The 17996-nt window shown below is 36.7% G+C and overlaps 1 protein-coding gene across 2 annotated transcripts in view; it reads left to right on the top strand.

Annotated features, from left to right (window-relative positions):
* The window catches only part of STAM (signal transducing adaptor molecule), an 84952-nt gene that overhangs the window by 19066 nt on the left and 47890 nt on the right, over nt 1-17996 (top strand). For both annotated transcript variants that reach the window (XM_077772445.1, XM_077772446.1), the window contains one exon: nt 1774-1858. In XM_077772445.1, coding sequence (XP_077628571.1) covers nt 1774-1858 — 85 coding nt within the window. The remainder of the gene's footprint in view (nt 1-1773; nt 1859-17996) is intronic.

The following is a 17996-nucleotide window of genomic DNA, read 5'->3' as shown; positions in this document are numbered from 1 at the left end:
GATGGGTTAATCTCGAGTAAGACACTAGTTGGGTAGGTGCTAGTTAAAATAATTAACAGGTAGGCCTTGTTAAGAAGAGAATACTCTGGTATATCTCACAATGGTAATCGTCTCCCTTCTGCTGAAAGCCACAATATTTTCTCTGATACCCACCTTGAGATCCTGGGAGAGCGTATGGTAGTCAGATTTACAAAAATGCAGTGACCCCCTTGTGTCTGGGCCCCTTTGGAATTTTAACTCCCAGAACTGTGCACACTTAGCTTCCAGCAGTTTGTCTGTTAAAATTTAGATCTGTGGTACTGGTTTCTGATGATGTTTCTGCTCATGGCTTTCTGCTCTCTCATTTTCCAACGTATCTGTCTTTCTGTGACTCTGATTTTGGGGGCAGCATTTGTCCTGTGACCCCCACTTCTGAGGGATCTAAGAAGAGTAGTTTATTTTTCACTTTGTTCAGTAGCTTTTTACTTGGTTGGTTGGAGTGGTAACTTCCAAGTTCCTTAAATGCTGTATTGGAAACTAGAAGTAATTCCTTACTTTTGGTGCTTATGTGTCAACTATGCCTGTTAGAAAAACTTTGCTTTGGGGCGCCTGGGTGGCTTAGTCGGTTAAGCGTCCGACTTTCGCTTAGGTCATGATCTCACGGTTCGTGGGTTCGAGCCCCGCGTCGGGCTCTGTGCTGACTGCCAGCTCGGAGCCTGGAGCCTGTTTCAGTCTGTGACTCCCTCTCTCTCTGACCCTCCCCTGTTCACGCTGTCTGTCTCTCTCTCTCTCCTAGAAATAAATAAAACATTTAAAAAAAAAAAAAAAAGAAAAACTTTGCTTTATCTCCAGAAAGCATATCATTCGTTTACTCAGGTGGGTGGGGGAGAGGTGATTGCTAGAGCTCTTGAGTGAGGGAGGCTAAGTAGGTACCAACCTACACTTCCAAGAGCATTAGCCCTTTCTGCCTAAGTCCTTTCTCCACTGTCAGCTGCAGGCATTACCTTCTGCTGCTGGTATTTGACTCTTCTGAGGATGCAGTGGTGTAAAACAGGCTGGTTCTTAAGCTCTTTTGTTACTGCCAGTATATGACTTGCCCTTTTTGGGTCTTCTAAGTAGGTGCCATATATCTATATTGTTACATAGTTTTTGAGGTATTGTTGTTTATTTTTTTTGTCATTGTGTGTTTGCCTTAAAAAATCCTTTTACTGTAATTAAGGGAGGGAGCTTAGTGAGTGAGATGATGGGCTCAGTCTGTGCTACCTCTGTTGATGTTTTTAATTTGTCAAGTTTTTATTTAATGGAAAATATGCCGTTAGAACTTGGTTTTCTTTTGTTCATTTTCCCCCTTCCCCCATGTCAGACTTGAAAATCAACAAAATCATATAATTAATTTTATTACCTGAAACATTTTGGTAGAGATTTGTCTTGTTTCTTCATTGGCAAGTAAAGCTAAGAATTATTTGATAATGAAGGTATTTCTTCTTTTAGTCTTTGTGTGTAAAGGGGTAGAGCTGTATGTAGTTTTTTTTGTAAATAAGTATCAGTGGCCTATTTATTATATTAAGTAACAAGCAACTGAAGCATGTATGGGGGAAATGATTATAATGGATAGTAAAGGTGCCCCTACCCCCTTTTAAAGATGGAGTTGAACATTTCATTGAACCGACTCCTGGCAGCTATTCCGATTTGTTGTTGCTACTTGATTTTATCACGGGTTATTAATTTGTGATCATTTACCTCTTAAAGATTTTTAAAAATGATATTTCTATGCTTTCTTTTCATAATACACAGAGAAAGCAACCAGTGAGATGAATACTGCTGAGGATTGGGGCCTCATTTTGGATATTTGTGATAAAGTCGGTCAGTCTCGCACTGGGTAAGTGTTGCAGAGTTTCAAAGGAGCTTTATGTGTTCTCTTTATTAACATGAATGAAATGAGGGTTACAAAATAAGGCATAAACAATTTTGTTTGAGAATTTTTAGCCAGAAAGATTTGAGGAATCATCCCACTTGCGTTACTCTTTATGACAATTTAGGGTAACATGACTGGTAACAGTGTTGGTATTTTAATTAATTAATTACCCTTGTCCATATTTGNGCGAAAGTCGGACGCTTAACCGACTAAGCCACCCAGGCTCCCCTCCCGCTGATTTTTAAAACCATTAGTAATTTCTCAGCTATCAAGTTTCACGGTTATTTTTCAGTTCTTCTGCAGTCATATCTGCAGCATTGCACCTAACTAATTGAAAAGAGTGAGTGTTGAAGAGAGACAATTTTAGGACAGTATCATCCAAAACTTTTTGCCATTAAACTTTCAATACAGAACTTTCAATACAGTGAATGGATTAACTGGTATACAGATTAATAATTTCATTAATTCCTGGGCTATTAATGTCAGGTTATTAGTAGTCTCATTTACCCCTTTGTGCCACAAAAATATTATTTATGTACTTGGTTGAGAAAAATGTTAAGAGAGCATTGCTGGATTATACTTGATTCCTGTGGTGCTGATCTTAACCCTCTGCCGATGCTTTCTTTGCTTCTCCTTCCTTCCCTTCTAAAGATATGCTTCCTTCAACTTTCTTTGATCCATTTTTTCCCCCAATACTTTTTTCTTTTCTAGTAATTTTTTTTTTTAATCTTACAACTTCTACGTATCTTTATGTGGGTGACATCTCTGTTTTCAGTTGTGATTTTTCCCACTCTAGCTCCAGTCTTGAGGACACATCAGTGTTTCTGGATGATACCGTATAAGCTTTCATCTCAACACGTAGAAACCTGAAGTCACGTCTCTTTCTGCTTTAAGTCTGCTTTTCCATCCTTTGTTCCCTCCCTTAGTGACAAGATTATTTCATGTGTTCTTAAAACCTCAGAGTCTCCTTCACGTTAATATTCTTGCTTGATTCTGTCAGTCTGCCTCCATAATGTCTCTCAAAGCGTTGGTGTTACAAAGTCTCCCCAGTTAACTTCTTGAGCATGGCCAAACCAGGCAGGGGCGGTTTGTCCTCAAGGTCTCTCTACCCCTTCGGTCAAGCCCTGTTTGGCCCGTAACGTGCAGCCGTTGTCACCAAAACAGCCAGGTTCCCTAAAATGTAGCCTCATCCACATCCCCTTTGTTGTCCTTGCATGTGAGCGCACTGAGTCTTTCTCTTTCTGACCTTGTTAGTTCCTTAATTTAATTGGAATTGGAGTAGCTACTGTGTGCTACATAGCTATTGCTTTTTCTCTATTTCTGTTCGTCCCATGTTACTTGAGACATTCGTTACCATGCCTGGACTAGTGAATGATCCCTCTGACATCTCTTTCTATTTCCATTTATCTTCTGTCCACTTCTTCTATCTCGTTGCCATATAACAACTCTGACCATGTTACTCCCCTAGCTTCTGCACTCAGTTAAGTCCGACCTCCCTCTAGGCGTCTCACTTATTTTCCATTTATTTTTCCTCTGAGTACCATTTTTTTCAACTCAAGCTTTTTAGTTGCCAGTGCTTTTCTACCTTAGTTAAGTGCTTTTGGTCATTCTATTCTTTTAGTGTGAAATATTTTATTCTCCCGTGTTCTGTGTCTGTGTCTTATATCCTTGCAGGCCCACTATAGGTACCGTTTCCTGTACAAACTTTCTTTATCCCTTTGCTGCAGATCATATCATGGTCGTGTGCATCCTCAAAGCCCTCTATCAGAATCACTCTTATTTTTGTTTTGTTTGCATTATACTACTTTATATCTTTCTGATAGGCTTAGATTTGTCCAGTGAACAGGTCCGTGAATTTTTGTTGTGTGGAGGAAGGAAGCAGCTAGCTTAGTGGTTGAGAGCCTGGACTTTGGAGTGACACTGCCTGGGTTCACATCTGAGTTCTGAACACTTTGTCACACCAGGCAAATGTCTTACCTTCCTTGTCTGCTGTGGAGGAATAAAAATAGCATCCTCTCTGTAGGGGGCTGATTGTCAGTGTGAGATGAGTTACCATGTGTAAAATGTTGATAGTAGTATCTGGCATATGGGTGCAACTTTACCTCTTTTTGATTCAAGTTCCAGTTTTGTGACAGTTTGCCCGTTAAGGACTATTTATCAACCTAACTGCATCCCTGTATATTTTGGAGATAAAAGTTTTATCTGGCATTCCAGTTACTAAGTCCCACTTCTCTTCGTTCTGTTGGGTTTCTTGTTATGTTAATAAAGACAAATTTAGTATTCATTTTGTATACACTTTTTATACTTGGTTAGTTGCTTGAAATGCAGGTGATCTCCCTTTCATTACTAGAAATATTTCATATTTTTCCAGTTAAATAATTTATAATCTATCTGAAATTCTGTGTAATGTACAGTGAAGATGAAGAGATCAGTTTGTTTTTCTTCATGTTAATGTTATTGTACTAGTAATGTTTGTTCTTTCTGCTATTTTTTTCTTATAATGAGAACCTTTAAGTCTACTCCCTTAGCAACTTTAAAATTACAATAAAGTGTTATAACAATACTCTCCATGCTGTACATTACATCCTCAGATCTTACTTATAACTGGAACTTTGTAACTTTTGACCTCCTTCACCTACCTCACCCCATCCCCTCCCCACTTCTGGCAGCCTCTTCTCTACTTCTGTGAGTTCAGTTTTATTAGATGCCACATATCAGTGAGATCATGTAGTATTTGTCTTTCTCCAACTTATTTCACTTAGCATAATGTCCTCTAGGTCCATCTATGTTGTCCTCATATATTTAATATGTTTTAATTTGTAGCTTTAAAAACTGTTTTTCATTTGTCTTTTTAAATATAATATCAGTAGTTTAGACACATGCCCATTTTTTTTTTTCATATTTGTTTTAGACCGTGTACTCTCCATCAGTATATTCCTTAATATTTCAGTTGTCTTTTGGGCATTAAAAAAATGTTTACTTATTTTGAGAGAGAGAGTACTAAAGTGAGCAAGAGGAGCAGAGATAAGGAGAGAGAGAATCCCCAGCAGGCTCTGTGCTGTCAGCACAATGCCTGACATGGAGCTCAGTCCCACAGAGAGTGAGATCATGACCTGATCAAGAATCACATGCTTAACTGACTGAGCCACCCAGGTGTCCCTCTTTAATTGACATTGTGCTATTTCAGTGAATTCACTTAGGGAGTATTTTCAATTTTGCTAATTTAAATCATGAAGCGTAGTTCTGTTTATCCTTTTTATTTTTTAATGTTTGTTTATTTTTGAGAGAGAGAGACAGAGCAGGAGCAGGAGAGGGACAGAGAGAGAGACGGAGACACAGAATCCGAAGCAGGCTCCAGGCTCTGACCTGTCAGCTCACAGCCCGATGTGCAGCTCGAAACCATGAGCTGTGAGATCGTGACCTGAGCCAAAGTCAGACACTCAACCAGCTGAGCCACCCAGGCACCCCTAGTTCTCTTTGTCCTTTTAAGTAGTGTTTTCTCCTTTCTTCTTCTTTCTTCCTTCCACTTATGTCTCCTCCCTTAACATTCTTTCTAGTTCCTTTAAATCCTCATCAAGTTAATTTCCAAGCATTTATTTGTTTATTTATATAAATGTAGTATCTCTTTATAGATCTTGTTAATAAAGAATTGTTTGAAAGGGATTAAATAGTAATGGAGATGCTATTCTAATAGTATCAAACTTTAAAAAAAATTTCAAACTCTTAATACTTGTTCAAGTGTGATTTTTCTTTAAAAATAATGTTTTATATTTATGCAGTTACATTTCACTTTTATGTTATACCTTGGTAATTTCATAATAGGAAATGGCAACTATTAGGGCCATGTTAGGACTTTTCACAGGCCCTGGCCACATTTGCTTTCAAGGGTCCGTTTCTCTGTGAAAATTAATAAAACTATTTTATGATTGCTTTGTTATAAAGGCAACTATATTATTACACATCCAAACATTTACTTTGCCTCAGAAGTTCATTTTTTTCCTTTTCTTTTAAAATAAAAACATTTTTTTTGGCCCCCTAAAGATATTCTCGGATCAACTTAGTAGTTGAAAATTATTAAACTTCTTCTCAGGTGAGTAGTAAACTATGGGATACTCATGGTGGTGTTCATATTTCTTTTGTTTGCTTGTTTATTTTTATTGTGGTAAAATATAGTATACCATAAAGTTTATAACTTTAACTATTTTGTGGCATGTTTTGTGACATTCATTACATTCCCATTGTTGTGGGATTAGCACCACTATCCATCTCCAGTACTCTTCATCATCCCCAACTGAAACTGTTTACTAGATAACTCCTCAGATCCCCCTCCCCAAGCATCTGGTAACCACTTAAGATTTATATTTAATCTCTGAAATCAGTTTGTAATTAGTGTATGTGAAGAACTTGAGATCTGGTTTACGTGCATTTGTGTAGTTATGGGCTGCTGATGGCTGCATAAGAACATTGATTACTGTGGGTTGTCAGTGAGGTGTTCTAGGTACCTGGGGCTGTGCTTTACAGAAGACTGAGATCCCACATCCCACGTGATGTGAGCTTTCCTGAAACAAATTTAGATAGAGCAGCTTGAAGTAGTAATTCTGGATTGGAATCCATTTCATAAGGTTATTTGTGTACTAGGCAAGAGTGTATATTTTTTAAAAAGCATTGCCATTTGATATTAATCTAATTTTATAAAATGTACAGATCTATATAAGAGGGTGGATTTGGGGATTGAGCAGGGAACTTTAAGAAAAGTTTTTTTTTTTTTTTCCCTGTAAGCTTTGGTATTTTTCTCAAAATGATTTATAAACATCAGTAGATTGTAGACTTATTTAGTGCACAAATAAAATAATTTGTGTCAGTCTTTCTTCCCGACCCCAAAAAATCCTATTGGCCTTTTCTTCTTTTTGGGGGGGAAGCATCATCTATTTTAAAGTTATGGCAGTATTTTCAAGTTTTAAGGGGAAGAAAAAGAGCCATCATTGTGAAATTTTCTTTAGTCAGAACTGTGACCCAGAAACATGGCTTCCAGTGTTTTGAGAAATCCTCCTTAATTCTTTCTCTTTTAAAGTCCTATTCTATCCTTTAAACCATGCATACATATATGTGAGTGTATTTATGTGTGTTGGTTTCAAGAAATATATATGCTCATATAAAATACGTACTTGTTCAAGTTTATTTGTTTTGAGGGGAAGAGAGAGAGCATGCACGAGCAGGGGAGGAGCAGAGAGAGAGGGAAAGAATCCCTAGCAGGCTCAAGGCTGTCAGCGTGGAGCCCGATGTGGGGCTTGAACTCATGAACCATGAGATTGTGACCTGAGCTGAAATCAAGGGTCAGTTGCTTAGCCAACTGAGCCATTCAAGCCTCCCTGTACTTTTTTCTTTTAAAAATAGATCTATTTTGGCTCAAAAATTAAAACTTATAAAGATGACCTTGACAAGTCTAACAGCTATCCCTGTTTTTCTCCCCACCCTCCACAGGTACCACTTGTGTTTCTTTGGATCTTTGCATTGTTTCTTTACTGGAATATGAATTTCCCATTCATATGTAATAAGCATATTGAATACACTGTTCCACATTTTTAATTAGTTAATAAATTAACATATCCTGGTAGCCTTAGAAATGTATTTCTTTTAATGTCTGTTAGTAATGCATTGCTTGTTAAATTGACAAATTTAGAAATCATTTTCTAATTTAACACAAGTTTTTGATTAGTGATATGTAGAATATTTAACACACTTTAATAATTATTAACTAAAATTAATTAATAATTGCAAATATTTATATCAGTCTCAGGAAGCCTAGTAGTTGTTATTACTGTTTGCTTCATATAGGCTATTGAAGTCTTTTTTAAGCCTGAGATGTTTGAATATGCTGGGCTTAAAACCTTAAAGAACATTTTGAAAAATTTTTTCTGACTTCCCAAGATATCCACATGATTTTTAGTGTGCAGTTCCAGTGCATGAGTAAGTACTGGAAAATGCCTCGCCATTGAGGTCATAGGATGGACTCAAGTCTGTTGAGAATCAAGAGAACTTTGAATGATGGCAGCAGTTTTCCTTAACATGTCTTCACATAATGAACAGCTTTTGTCAGTTTTAATTGATTTGTTCATAGCCTCATGTAAAAAATAAATGTGAAGGGTAGGTCTTGATTGCCCACAATTACAAGTTAAAATTAAGGTTTAGAAATTGACATCCAGATTAATTTGTGCTATTATTTTATGTCGGAACTGTCTTTGCTTAGCTTGAGACAAAGATATAGTTCAGTGAACACACGATATAACTTTTTTCTTTACTTGGCTAAGGGACCTATTTCGGTAGTAAATCATTGATTCCTATAGAATTAGAAGGATAATGATAGTCATTACTGACATTTTGTGAAAAATACAAATAGGAGCCTTTGGAAAAGAGTTTGCTAAAAATTTTATGCTTTTCATTTTGTCTGTATCATCTTGACTTGGGCTGTGACTATTTCTGTGTTTCAACTGGGAATTGATAGAATGTTTCCAGGTATTTTTAAGGAAAAAGTAATCTCTGACCCAGACATCTTTATTCCGGTAGAGAGACAGATCTCTTCCAATATATATTTTATTATCAAATCCTCAGCTTATAGGCCTTAATTTTCAAGGTCTTTTAAGTGCTTTTTTTAAAGAGTAGTGGCCAATATTTATTGATGGCTTATCATTTGCCAGGTCTTATTTAAGTGCCTTAGAAACATTTTATTTAATTATCACAGCAGCTCTAGGTACTGTAGGTTTTTCTAGTTTATAAATGGAGTCTGATTCATATTTAGGATTCTTAAGTATAATGCAAATTAGGGGAAGAGTCCCAAAAGGAGTAAAATTATTACTATTTTTTTAATAAAGTGTGATCTTGATTTCCATGTTTCAGTTTAGATCATGGACTTATTTTTAGTTGGTTTCATTCCCTCTGCATCAGTCATTTTTATCTTTTATTTGACAACAAAACAGTGGCTACTAGCTGGCTATCATGCATTGAGTATGCAGTGGTAAATAAGGCAGTAAAGCCTTTGTCATCAGCTGTGGTGATGGTCTACTAGTGGAAGGTAGAAATAAACAGGTAGACAGAAAACAAGCTAAGGAGATAGATAGTGATCAGAGTGCTTTAGTGGAGAATAAAAGCGGAGACCTACTTACATTTTTCAGTGAAGGACTAGTATGAAGGGATAACATATATGCTATGACTTTAAAGCTGAGAAGAAGCAAAGAGCTGAAAGCAAGAGGTCCCAGGTAGAGGGAATAACATCTACACGAATCCTGCAAGCTTGGTGCTAAGAACTTGAAAGATACCGAGTAGCTGGAGAAGAGGTGATTGGCCCTAAGTGAGCAGAGAGTTGGATATAAGAGAGTGAGTGAGTTAGAAAAATAGAAGAGCTAGTGGGAATGCTTGAAATTGAGATTATAGAGGGTTTTCATTTATTGGCAATGGTATGGTCTAGGATATGACCATGGTAGTTAATAAAGTGGGATAGAAGTTGAAAAGCCAAAATGTTGGGAGCATCATCTCTGAGAATTAAGACAGGAGTAATGTTGAAGAAAGTGGCAGGGAGCCAGGAATTAAAATCATTGAGGGATGGAGGTGGTAACTGAGGTTTTTTAAATAAGTGCATTAAGAAGATAGTCTGACTTGATGAAAATGAGACTGTTTTAGGAAGAGGGAGGGGGAATGATTTGGAAGTAGTAACGGGGGCAGAGAAGACCCATGTATAGTAGGAGTAGTGTGCTCTATGGACAGCCAGATTTCCATAGAGCAAAAGGACTGAGGATCAGGGCTCTTGTTGACAATGGACTGTGAATGAGTGCTGGAGGAGAGTGGAGGAGCTTTCGAAGGTGGAAAGCAGTGCATGTTCACAGCTCTTTAATGATGAAAAGAATAGTCTGGAGCTTCTCTTTAGGCACTGGTAAGCAGGAGTAATAGGCATGTGTTCTCAAAGTCTCAATTATTGTACAGTAGAGAAAGTTGAGTGCCCAAGACTTGTCTAGACCTTTGCAGATGGAACCTTGGAGGCCTGGGAAAGAGTGGTTGCAGCTCTTTTTTGACCCCTTTCCATGAAGGTGAAGAGGCTGCAGATGGGATTGTCTTTTTTTTTTTAATTTTTAATTTTAATTCCAGTTAGTTAACATAGTGTTATATTAATTTCAGATGTACAACATAGTAATACAACACTTCCATATACATCACTCTGGGCTCATCATGGGATATCTTCCTTAGAGTTGAAGGCTCGCTCTTATCCTTTGCAAAGTTGAATATCCTTTTCTATGTTTAAGAGCTTTTTACGTTTCCTTTCCTGTGACCTGTTTGTACATATTCTTTCATTTCTTATAGTCTTTGATAGGTTAGGGATATGTATGTTACATTATTCTCTTGACTTAGTTTTTTTTTTTCCATTTAGAAGATTTTAATTTTATATAGTTAAATTTATCAGTCTTTTTTTATGGTTTGTAGAATATTGAATTGTGTAGGACTTTCCCTCTCCCAGGCTTTACTAGAATTAACTCATTTTTCTTTGTGGTTTCATTTTTTATGTTTCATAACTAATAGATTTTGGTTTTTAAATACAGCTTAAAATTTTTTTAATGTTTGTTTTTCTGAGAGAGAGGGGGAGAGAGAGAAAGAGCACAAGCAGGGGAGGGGCAGAGAGAGAGAGGGAGACAAAGAATCTGAAGTAAAGTAGGCTCCAGTGCCAGTACATTTTTAGATTTACAGAACAAGGGGGCAAACGGAACAAAGAATTCTATATACTCACCCTACCTCTCACATGAAGCTACCCCTATTATTAACATCTTGTATTATGTGGTACATATGTTACAAGTAATGAACCAATAATGATACATTATTATTAACCAAAGCCCATAGTTTCCGTTAAAACTCATTTTGTGCTGTACAGCTTTATGGATTTTGACAAAACTTTAATGATATGTTTCTGTCATTACAGTATCACACAGAATAGCTTCATCATCTTAGAAATGTCCTGTGCTCCACCTATTCATTCCTTTTCTCCCTTTTTCTGAACCATTGTTTTGGTTTGGGATTTTTACTGCTTTTATGATTTTGCCTATACTAAAATGTCATATAATGAAGATGATATAATATGTAGCTGTTTCAGACTGGCTTCTTTTACTTAGCAAAAGGCATTTAAGTTTCATCTGCATCTTTTCATGGCTTGGTAGCTCATTTCTTTTTATTTCTGAATAATATTCCATTATATGGGTATACTGTAGTTTGTTTATCCATTCACCTATTGAAGGAAATCTAGATTCCTTCCAGTTTTTGGTAACTGTGAATAAAGCCAATATGAAATATATTCAAGTAAAGTTCTTTTTTTGTCTGTGGATGTAGGCTTTTAAATTCAGTTGGGTAAATACCTAAGAGCATAGTTGCTGGATCATTTGGAAGACTATGATTGGCTTTGTAAGAAACTGCCAGACTTCTTCCAAAGTCTGTACCTGTGGTTTCATTTTTTACATTTAATTCTTTGGTCTATTTGGAATATCCTCGTACGTAGTACAAGGTATGTATGGCTTTAACTTTTTTCTGTTTGGGTACCTAACATTCCAGTACCATTTTTGGTATAGTCCATCTTTTCCCTTTCTGATTTGAAATACTACCTTTATATATTATGGTGCTTTATATATGTATGTATATATATACACACTGTGTATACTACCCCAACTATTTTTGAACTTTATCTTTTGTCTTATTGGTGCTACTGCTACGTGATTTCAATTATTAAAGCCTTAGAACACATTTCAATATTTGACAGGGCTAGATTTTCTTTTTTTTTTTCCCCCTCATAGTTTTTCTAAATACTCCTTCTCCTTCCTGCTGTCCCCAGATAAACTTTGGGATTGGCTTGACTAGTTTAAAAACAAAACTGTTTCTTTTTAAATTGGCTTAGTTTTGAATTAATAAATTGTCTCTATGACACTAAATCTTCCTATCCAAGAACATAGCATATCTTTGTATCTTTTAGTAGTGTTGTAAAGTTTTTCTCTTATAAGTCTTGAACAGTTTTGGTGAAATTTCTTATTAAGTATTTTGTCCTTTTAGTCCCTGTTTAAGTGAAGCCTTTCTTTAACTGGCTGTTTGATAGGAATTTTCTTTTTTTAATGGTGGACTGTATTAAATATAACATCTGTTTATCCCAAAGAGAATGACCCATTGTAAGGGGAAAAAGATGTTGATGATTGAGGAGGAGGTGGGGATAGTAGCATGAGTCAGGTCCTTGACTAGCATAGGATTCTGATTCAGTCTTATTTTTTTCATCTTTACTTGCCCTATATGATCATTTTACTTTTGTATTTTACTGCAGTTTTTAATTTTTTAAAAATGTTTATTTTTGAGAGACCGAGAGAGACTGAGCGTGAGCAGGGGAGGGGCAGAGAGAGAGAGGGAGACACGGAATCTGAAGGACAGGCTCCAGGCTCTGAGCTGTCAGCACAGAGCCCAATGTGGGGCTCGAACCCATGAGCCGTGAGATCATGACCTGAGCCAAAGTCGAATGGTTAACTGACTGAGCGACCCAGGAGCCCCAACTGCAGTTTTTAAAACACCATCTATTTTATAGCTAGGACCTGTAGAATCCTCGAGACTGTAGAGATCATTTAATAGATAGGAAGCTAAAGCCCTGAAATTTATTTATATAAAAAAATTTAAATTTAGAGAGTGAGCATCACATGCAAGTGGTGGGGGAGCAGGATAGGAGGAGAGAGAGAATCTTAGGCTCCACGCTAAGCATGGAGCCCAGTGCATGGCTTGATCCCATGACCCTGGGATCATGACCTGAGCCAAAATTAAGAGTTGGACACTCAATGGACTAAGCCACCCAGGCCCCCAAGCACTGAGATTTTTAGTGTGACTTTTCCAAAGGTAGTAGCAGAGGCAAAATTCAAAGTTGAGTTTTTACTCCCAATTTTACTTTTTCTCACTCTTCTGTGCTATGTTCTTAAGCACTCAAAGCAAACAGTTACTTGAAAGTTAAAATCATGAATCAAAACATGTTAGTTTGATATTGAAGTTCTTAGTGATTCCTCTCTCTCCCATTTATTATATTACATTGTGTTTTATTTGACAGAAACATACCATAGTGTTATATGGTCTGAAAAACTCAAAATATCATCATACTGAATTTAAGTATGTAGTGACTTTTATCTACTCTTCCATTAATCCTCAATATGTACTATGTAGAAGCTCAGTTTACCTACTTTTCTGCTGAATTCTTTTGGAATCATGCACTTGTTCTTTAAGTAGCCACGTAACATCAGTTGTGTACTGTATTCACGTTCCATTGCCATCTCATGAGAAATGCCTGCTTTACCAGCTCGAAGTTGAGAATTTGATACTTGGGCTTAGTGTTTCGCCTTTGTGTAGACTGTGTTTTATGTAATCTGTATTGCAGATTGAATCTCTATTGCAGATTGAATATGTATTTTGAACATGCCATTGAATATACAGTTACTCATTTCTGTTCTGATTGCTTTCATATTTTGTATTAGAGTTCCCTTATGGCTAGTGTGATGCTTTTGCACTTTTGAAAGGGATCCTCTATGTTAAGAATCCTCTCAGCATTCAAGGAAGTTTTATATTATCTGTTAATTAAAAAGAAATTTTACTTCAGCAAAGATTTGAGCTGCCATGTTGTTGAGTGTGTGTGCCTGCCAGATACTAGCGTACTAGGACCTAGAAAAGCCGTTCATGTGCATTTTCCCTGCCACCACTCTGCAATATAGATATACGTAAATCCTTGAATATTAAGTTGTAGTAAAGCACTTTTTATAGCATGAAAAGTGAAAATTTAAAGTTCAAATCACTCTAATTCAAAATAACTTTGAAAGCTAAAGTTGTGAAAGTAACCTAGAAGAACAAACTAGAACTAACGTTGTTGAATGTGTCTGTGTCCCTGGCACAATTCTGGAAATATTAGAATAACATACTGGTAAGGAAACATTAGAACCTCCTATTAAGGGGAGGTCTGTCAAGCTTCACATCTTTTCTTCTTTTTCTTTTGCATTGTAGTGCTGCTTTTGTCGAGCAGTGGTTCTCAGCCTGGGTGACACTGCTTTATTAGGGATGACTTTGGTGTCAAAATGCGGGGGTTAGTACGGACATTGGTTAGATGGGTCCCAGGGTGTTACACTGCAGATGGTCTAATCCTACAAAGAATTTTTCTGCTCTGAACACATAGTAGTGCTTCTGTTTAGAAACCTACTGGGGCACCTGGGTGGCTCAGTCGGTTAAGCGTCCGACTTCGGCTCAGGTCATGATCTCACAGTTCGTGGGTTCGAGCCCCGCATCAGGCTCTGTGCTGACAGCTAGCTCAGAGTCTGGAGCCTGTTTCGGATTCTGTATCTCCCTCTCTCTCTGACCCTCCCCTACTCACGCTGTCTTTCTCTCTCAGAAATAAATAAAACATAAAAAAAATTAAAAAAAATAGAAACCTACTGCTAGTGTCTTTGTACTTTTTTATTCCTCCTCCTTAGGTGATGAAAGGTTAACTATATAAAGTGAACTATATATTCATTAACTGTGCTTCACATTATTACTATTATTTTTTTCTGTCTTTTATATTTGCAATATTTTAAGAAAAATGCCGTATTATTCTTCTGTCAGGTCCCATGAGGGGGATAATGAAGAGATGGTATCCTAAATTTGAAATGTTGATTGACCTAAGATCTTTGACTGATTTAGTAATAGATACAATAATCAGAATTTACTGTCTTTTCAATGGTAGTAATTTCCTTAAGGATATAAAATCTTACCATAGTTTAACTTACTATTTTTATGATACAAAAATACTTTTCAAATGAGAAGTAGAGGAGTGGGACATATTTGCAATAAGAGCTCTTATTTTTAAGTTTTGTAAAACTCGAGATGTCACAGATCTTGACTTCTTTATACAACACAATCATTACATGTTCTTGGCCTTTTCAATGTAAGTGGAAAGACTTCTCAGGTAATCCCACTGACTGGTGACTAGAAAATAATGTTGCGCTATTTGTCTGTCATAACAGTACGGCAGCATAACTGTAAGTAGGCAGACATTTATAAATAATGTGACAATTTGGAAATTTTCTTGAGGCTATTTAAAGAGGCTTGAAATTTCATTATTCTTTGAAAGGAGAATTGCAGGAATGAAAATTAGCTTTACTTTTCCATGATCTTCTGACTCTAGAGCTGCATCATAAGCATGTTTAACTTCCTGAGTTTAAATGTGTTCTTTGTAGCCACCTCAAATTGTATTTTTCCTGAAGACTTGTCCCTGCTGCCCACTTAGTTAACTTAAATGGTGGCATCTCTCCATTACAGTTTTCATTTCTCTTGTGGAGTGTGACTATCTCATTGTACTGAGTGTGATTGTAATTCAGGGTATGCATGTTTTCAACAACATGGCCCTGTGTGCAAGCCTACTTTTTCAACTGGTGCTCAGAGTCACAGTTTTGCCTTAATGATTGAGGGAAAGTTGCCTCTATTGAGCATATTTGAGAGATGGTAGAGCATGTTTTCCAACAGGTAACTCTCTTATCAAGAGAAGCTGATTAACTGCTGTTTTCACCTATGCCCTGACTTTGGAAACACACACACCTCAGAAAATGGTACTGTTTCCTTATGTTTTACAACAGTGAGATTTGTTCCTATGCTCCTTTCTCACATGGTAAGTGAAGAGAAACAAAGTTATTTGGGGGTTCGAAAATTGGGAAAGGTGAGAAATAATTTCCCTTCCCTGTTCTTGTCCCTATCCTTGACCCCAGTCTTTTTGTTTTCCCATCTCAAGAGGAGGAAAAGAGAGAATATGTCTTACAAAAGTTTTAAAATGCCAAAATGGAGTTTTGAGAAGGTTGTGTGAGAGAGTACTCTTTTCAGAGGTGAGTGTTGGGAATCAGTGGTAGACTCCTCCAAATGCAAATACAGATTTCATCTTTAGCAAGGAGTTTTACAAAATAATTTATTTGTGCTTATTACCATGAGTCTCTCACCTCACATCCTGTGCTCCTCCCAGCACTGCTTAATATGCATTTGTCCTCTTTTTATGATCTTACTGTAATTCTAAGACAAAATTTTATGAAAGCATGTACATTTTTCTCATAGAAAGCAAACTCAGTGGAAGATATACGGGAGTCAGTAACAAAACCAGCTAACTGAGCTTAGCAAGGAAGATTATTTAGTTATTCTAAATACAGTACAATAGTGAAAAGTAGTGTTTTCCATATTTAGCTTGATATTTTTGAGCATCAACCATGTTGAAGGCACTATTTTAGACAGCATTTAGAATGAAAATGTTTTATCTTCAGTCACTGGTGAGCAACAGTAGGAACTAAATAATTCCTATTTTGTTCCCTCAAATTTAACTTGAGAACATACGTGGGTAGGGATGGGGTAGGGAGCCAAGGATGAGCAATGTAGGTCTGGATCTCATCTTCAGGACCCCTAAAGATGGGAGGAGAAACAGTTAAGGTAATTTTATTAACATTTTATTTAATAAAAAAGATGAAAAGAAAACCCAAGAAATTCTAAGTAATAAAAGTTAATAGTGTTTAAAGCTAATAGATCTCAGCACATTTTGTTAGCTGTGATTCTAGTTATCCATTGTTATTTGTGAAAACAACGTAAAACTTGGTGTGTTAAAAGAGCGATTTATTATTATCTTCACTGTTCTGCGGGTTAACATCTGAACACTTCTTAAGTCTCTCGTGAACTTGCAGTCGCCAGATGGCTGGGACTGGAGTCATCTGAAGGCCTGATTGGGATGGATGCTCAATATGGCTGGCCATTGATGGCTGCAGTCAACTAGGGTCTCAGCCAGAGCTATCACTTAAAACGCTTCCCAAAGCCTGTACTTGTGGCTGGAGTTTCTCACAGAGCAGTAGCTGGGATCCCAGAGGGAGCATCCAAAGAGCAAATAAATGTTCTAGGAGATGTAGGTGTACTCTACATAACTTCTTATGAACTTTATGTCTCACAGTATCACTTTTACTACATTCAGTTAGTCAAGCAAGTCACTGAGGTCAGCCCAGATTCAAGAAGAGGGTTATTAAACTTTTCCTCTTGATAGGAAGTGGCATAGTCACTTCATACAAGAGCATGTGGGAAGGGAGTTATCATTGTGGGTATCTTTGGAATACATAATTTGCCACAGAGGCCAGCTCTAAATATTGAATGAGAACTTTGACCTAGATAACAAAACAATGAATATATCAGAGTAAAACTGTGGATTTTAGTAAACAAAATTCCAATATTTGATACTTGAGACACAGTCATTAAGAACTTGAATGATAAATGTGATATGTCCCTTACTGTTTTTATCTAACATTTATTTATGACTTTTTACATAGAAAACAGTTACTGTGTTGAGAGAGTTCTACCCATGTAGATATTTGTAAATAAGAATAGCTAACATGGAAAGCTGATTTGGTAGTCATAAAGATTTAGTTTCATGGTGACCTTTCATGGCTTTACTTTATATACAAGACTTGGTAAAATTTAGCTTGTGAAAATTCATAAAAGCCAAAGTGAAGGTCGTGGCATGGCATTAGTTAATGAAAGCATTATGAGCAGAGTTATTTGCTACCTGTTGAATATTGTTTTCACAGTATCATTGTAATATACGTGGAGACGGTGATTCAGACTGACAGTATTGGTGACCAAAGTGGATTAATCATAAGGGTTGGTATCGTTTAACACTTGATATAAAGATATGGCACTCGATGTAGAGGGCTTTTGCTTTCTGGATACTTTCCCAGTAAGATGAATGAGCAAGATGAAAAGTTTTATTAATTCATTGTTAGATTGAAAAGTGACTGCTGATATACTTCATTTAAAGAATATATCCTTTCCAGATTTAATTGCCTTAAGAGCTTCAAGTTCTGTAGTCTTGTGGGACTGTGTTCTCTGTGGGAAACTGGAGAAGTCTGAATTGCAAAAGAAAGCACAGTAGCATCGCTCTGTGATATTTGTGTCTGAAGATTAAGGAGATTTCACACCTTAGTTTTCATTTACCTTTGAGCATAAGAGAGCTTATTTTTAGCGGTTGTAACTTCACATAGAAATTGAATGGCTGAGATTGGTATGATGGGAGATGGAT

The sequence above is a fragment of the Crocuta crocuta genome, unplaced genomic scaffold, assembly GCF_008692635.1.
Source record: "Crocuta crocuta isolate KB4526 unplaced genomic scaffold, BGI_CrCroc_1.0 scaffold96, whole genome shotgun sequence".
Lineage (NCBI taxonomy): Eukaryota > Metazoa > Chordata > Mammalia > Carnivora > Hyaenidae > Crocuta > Crocuta crocuta.
This window is presented reverse-complemented; position numbering and strand designations above follow the sequence as displayed.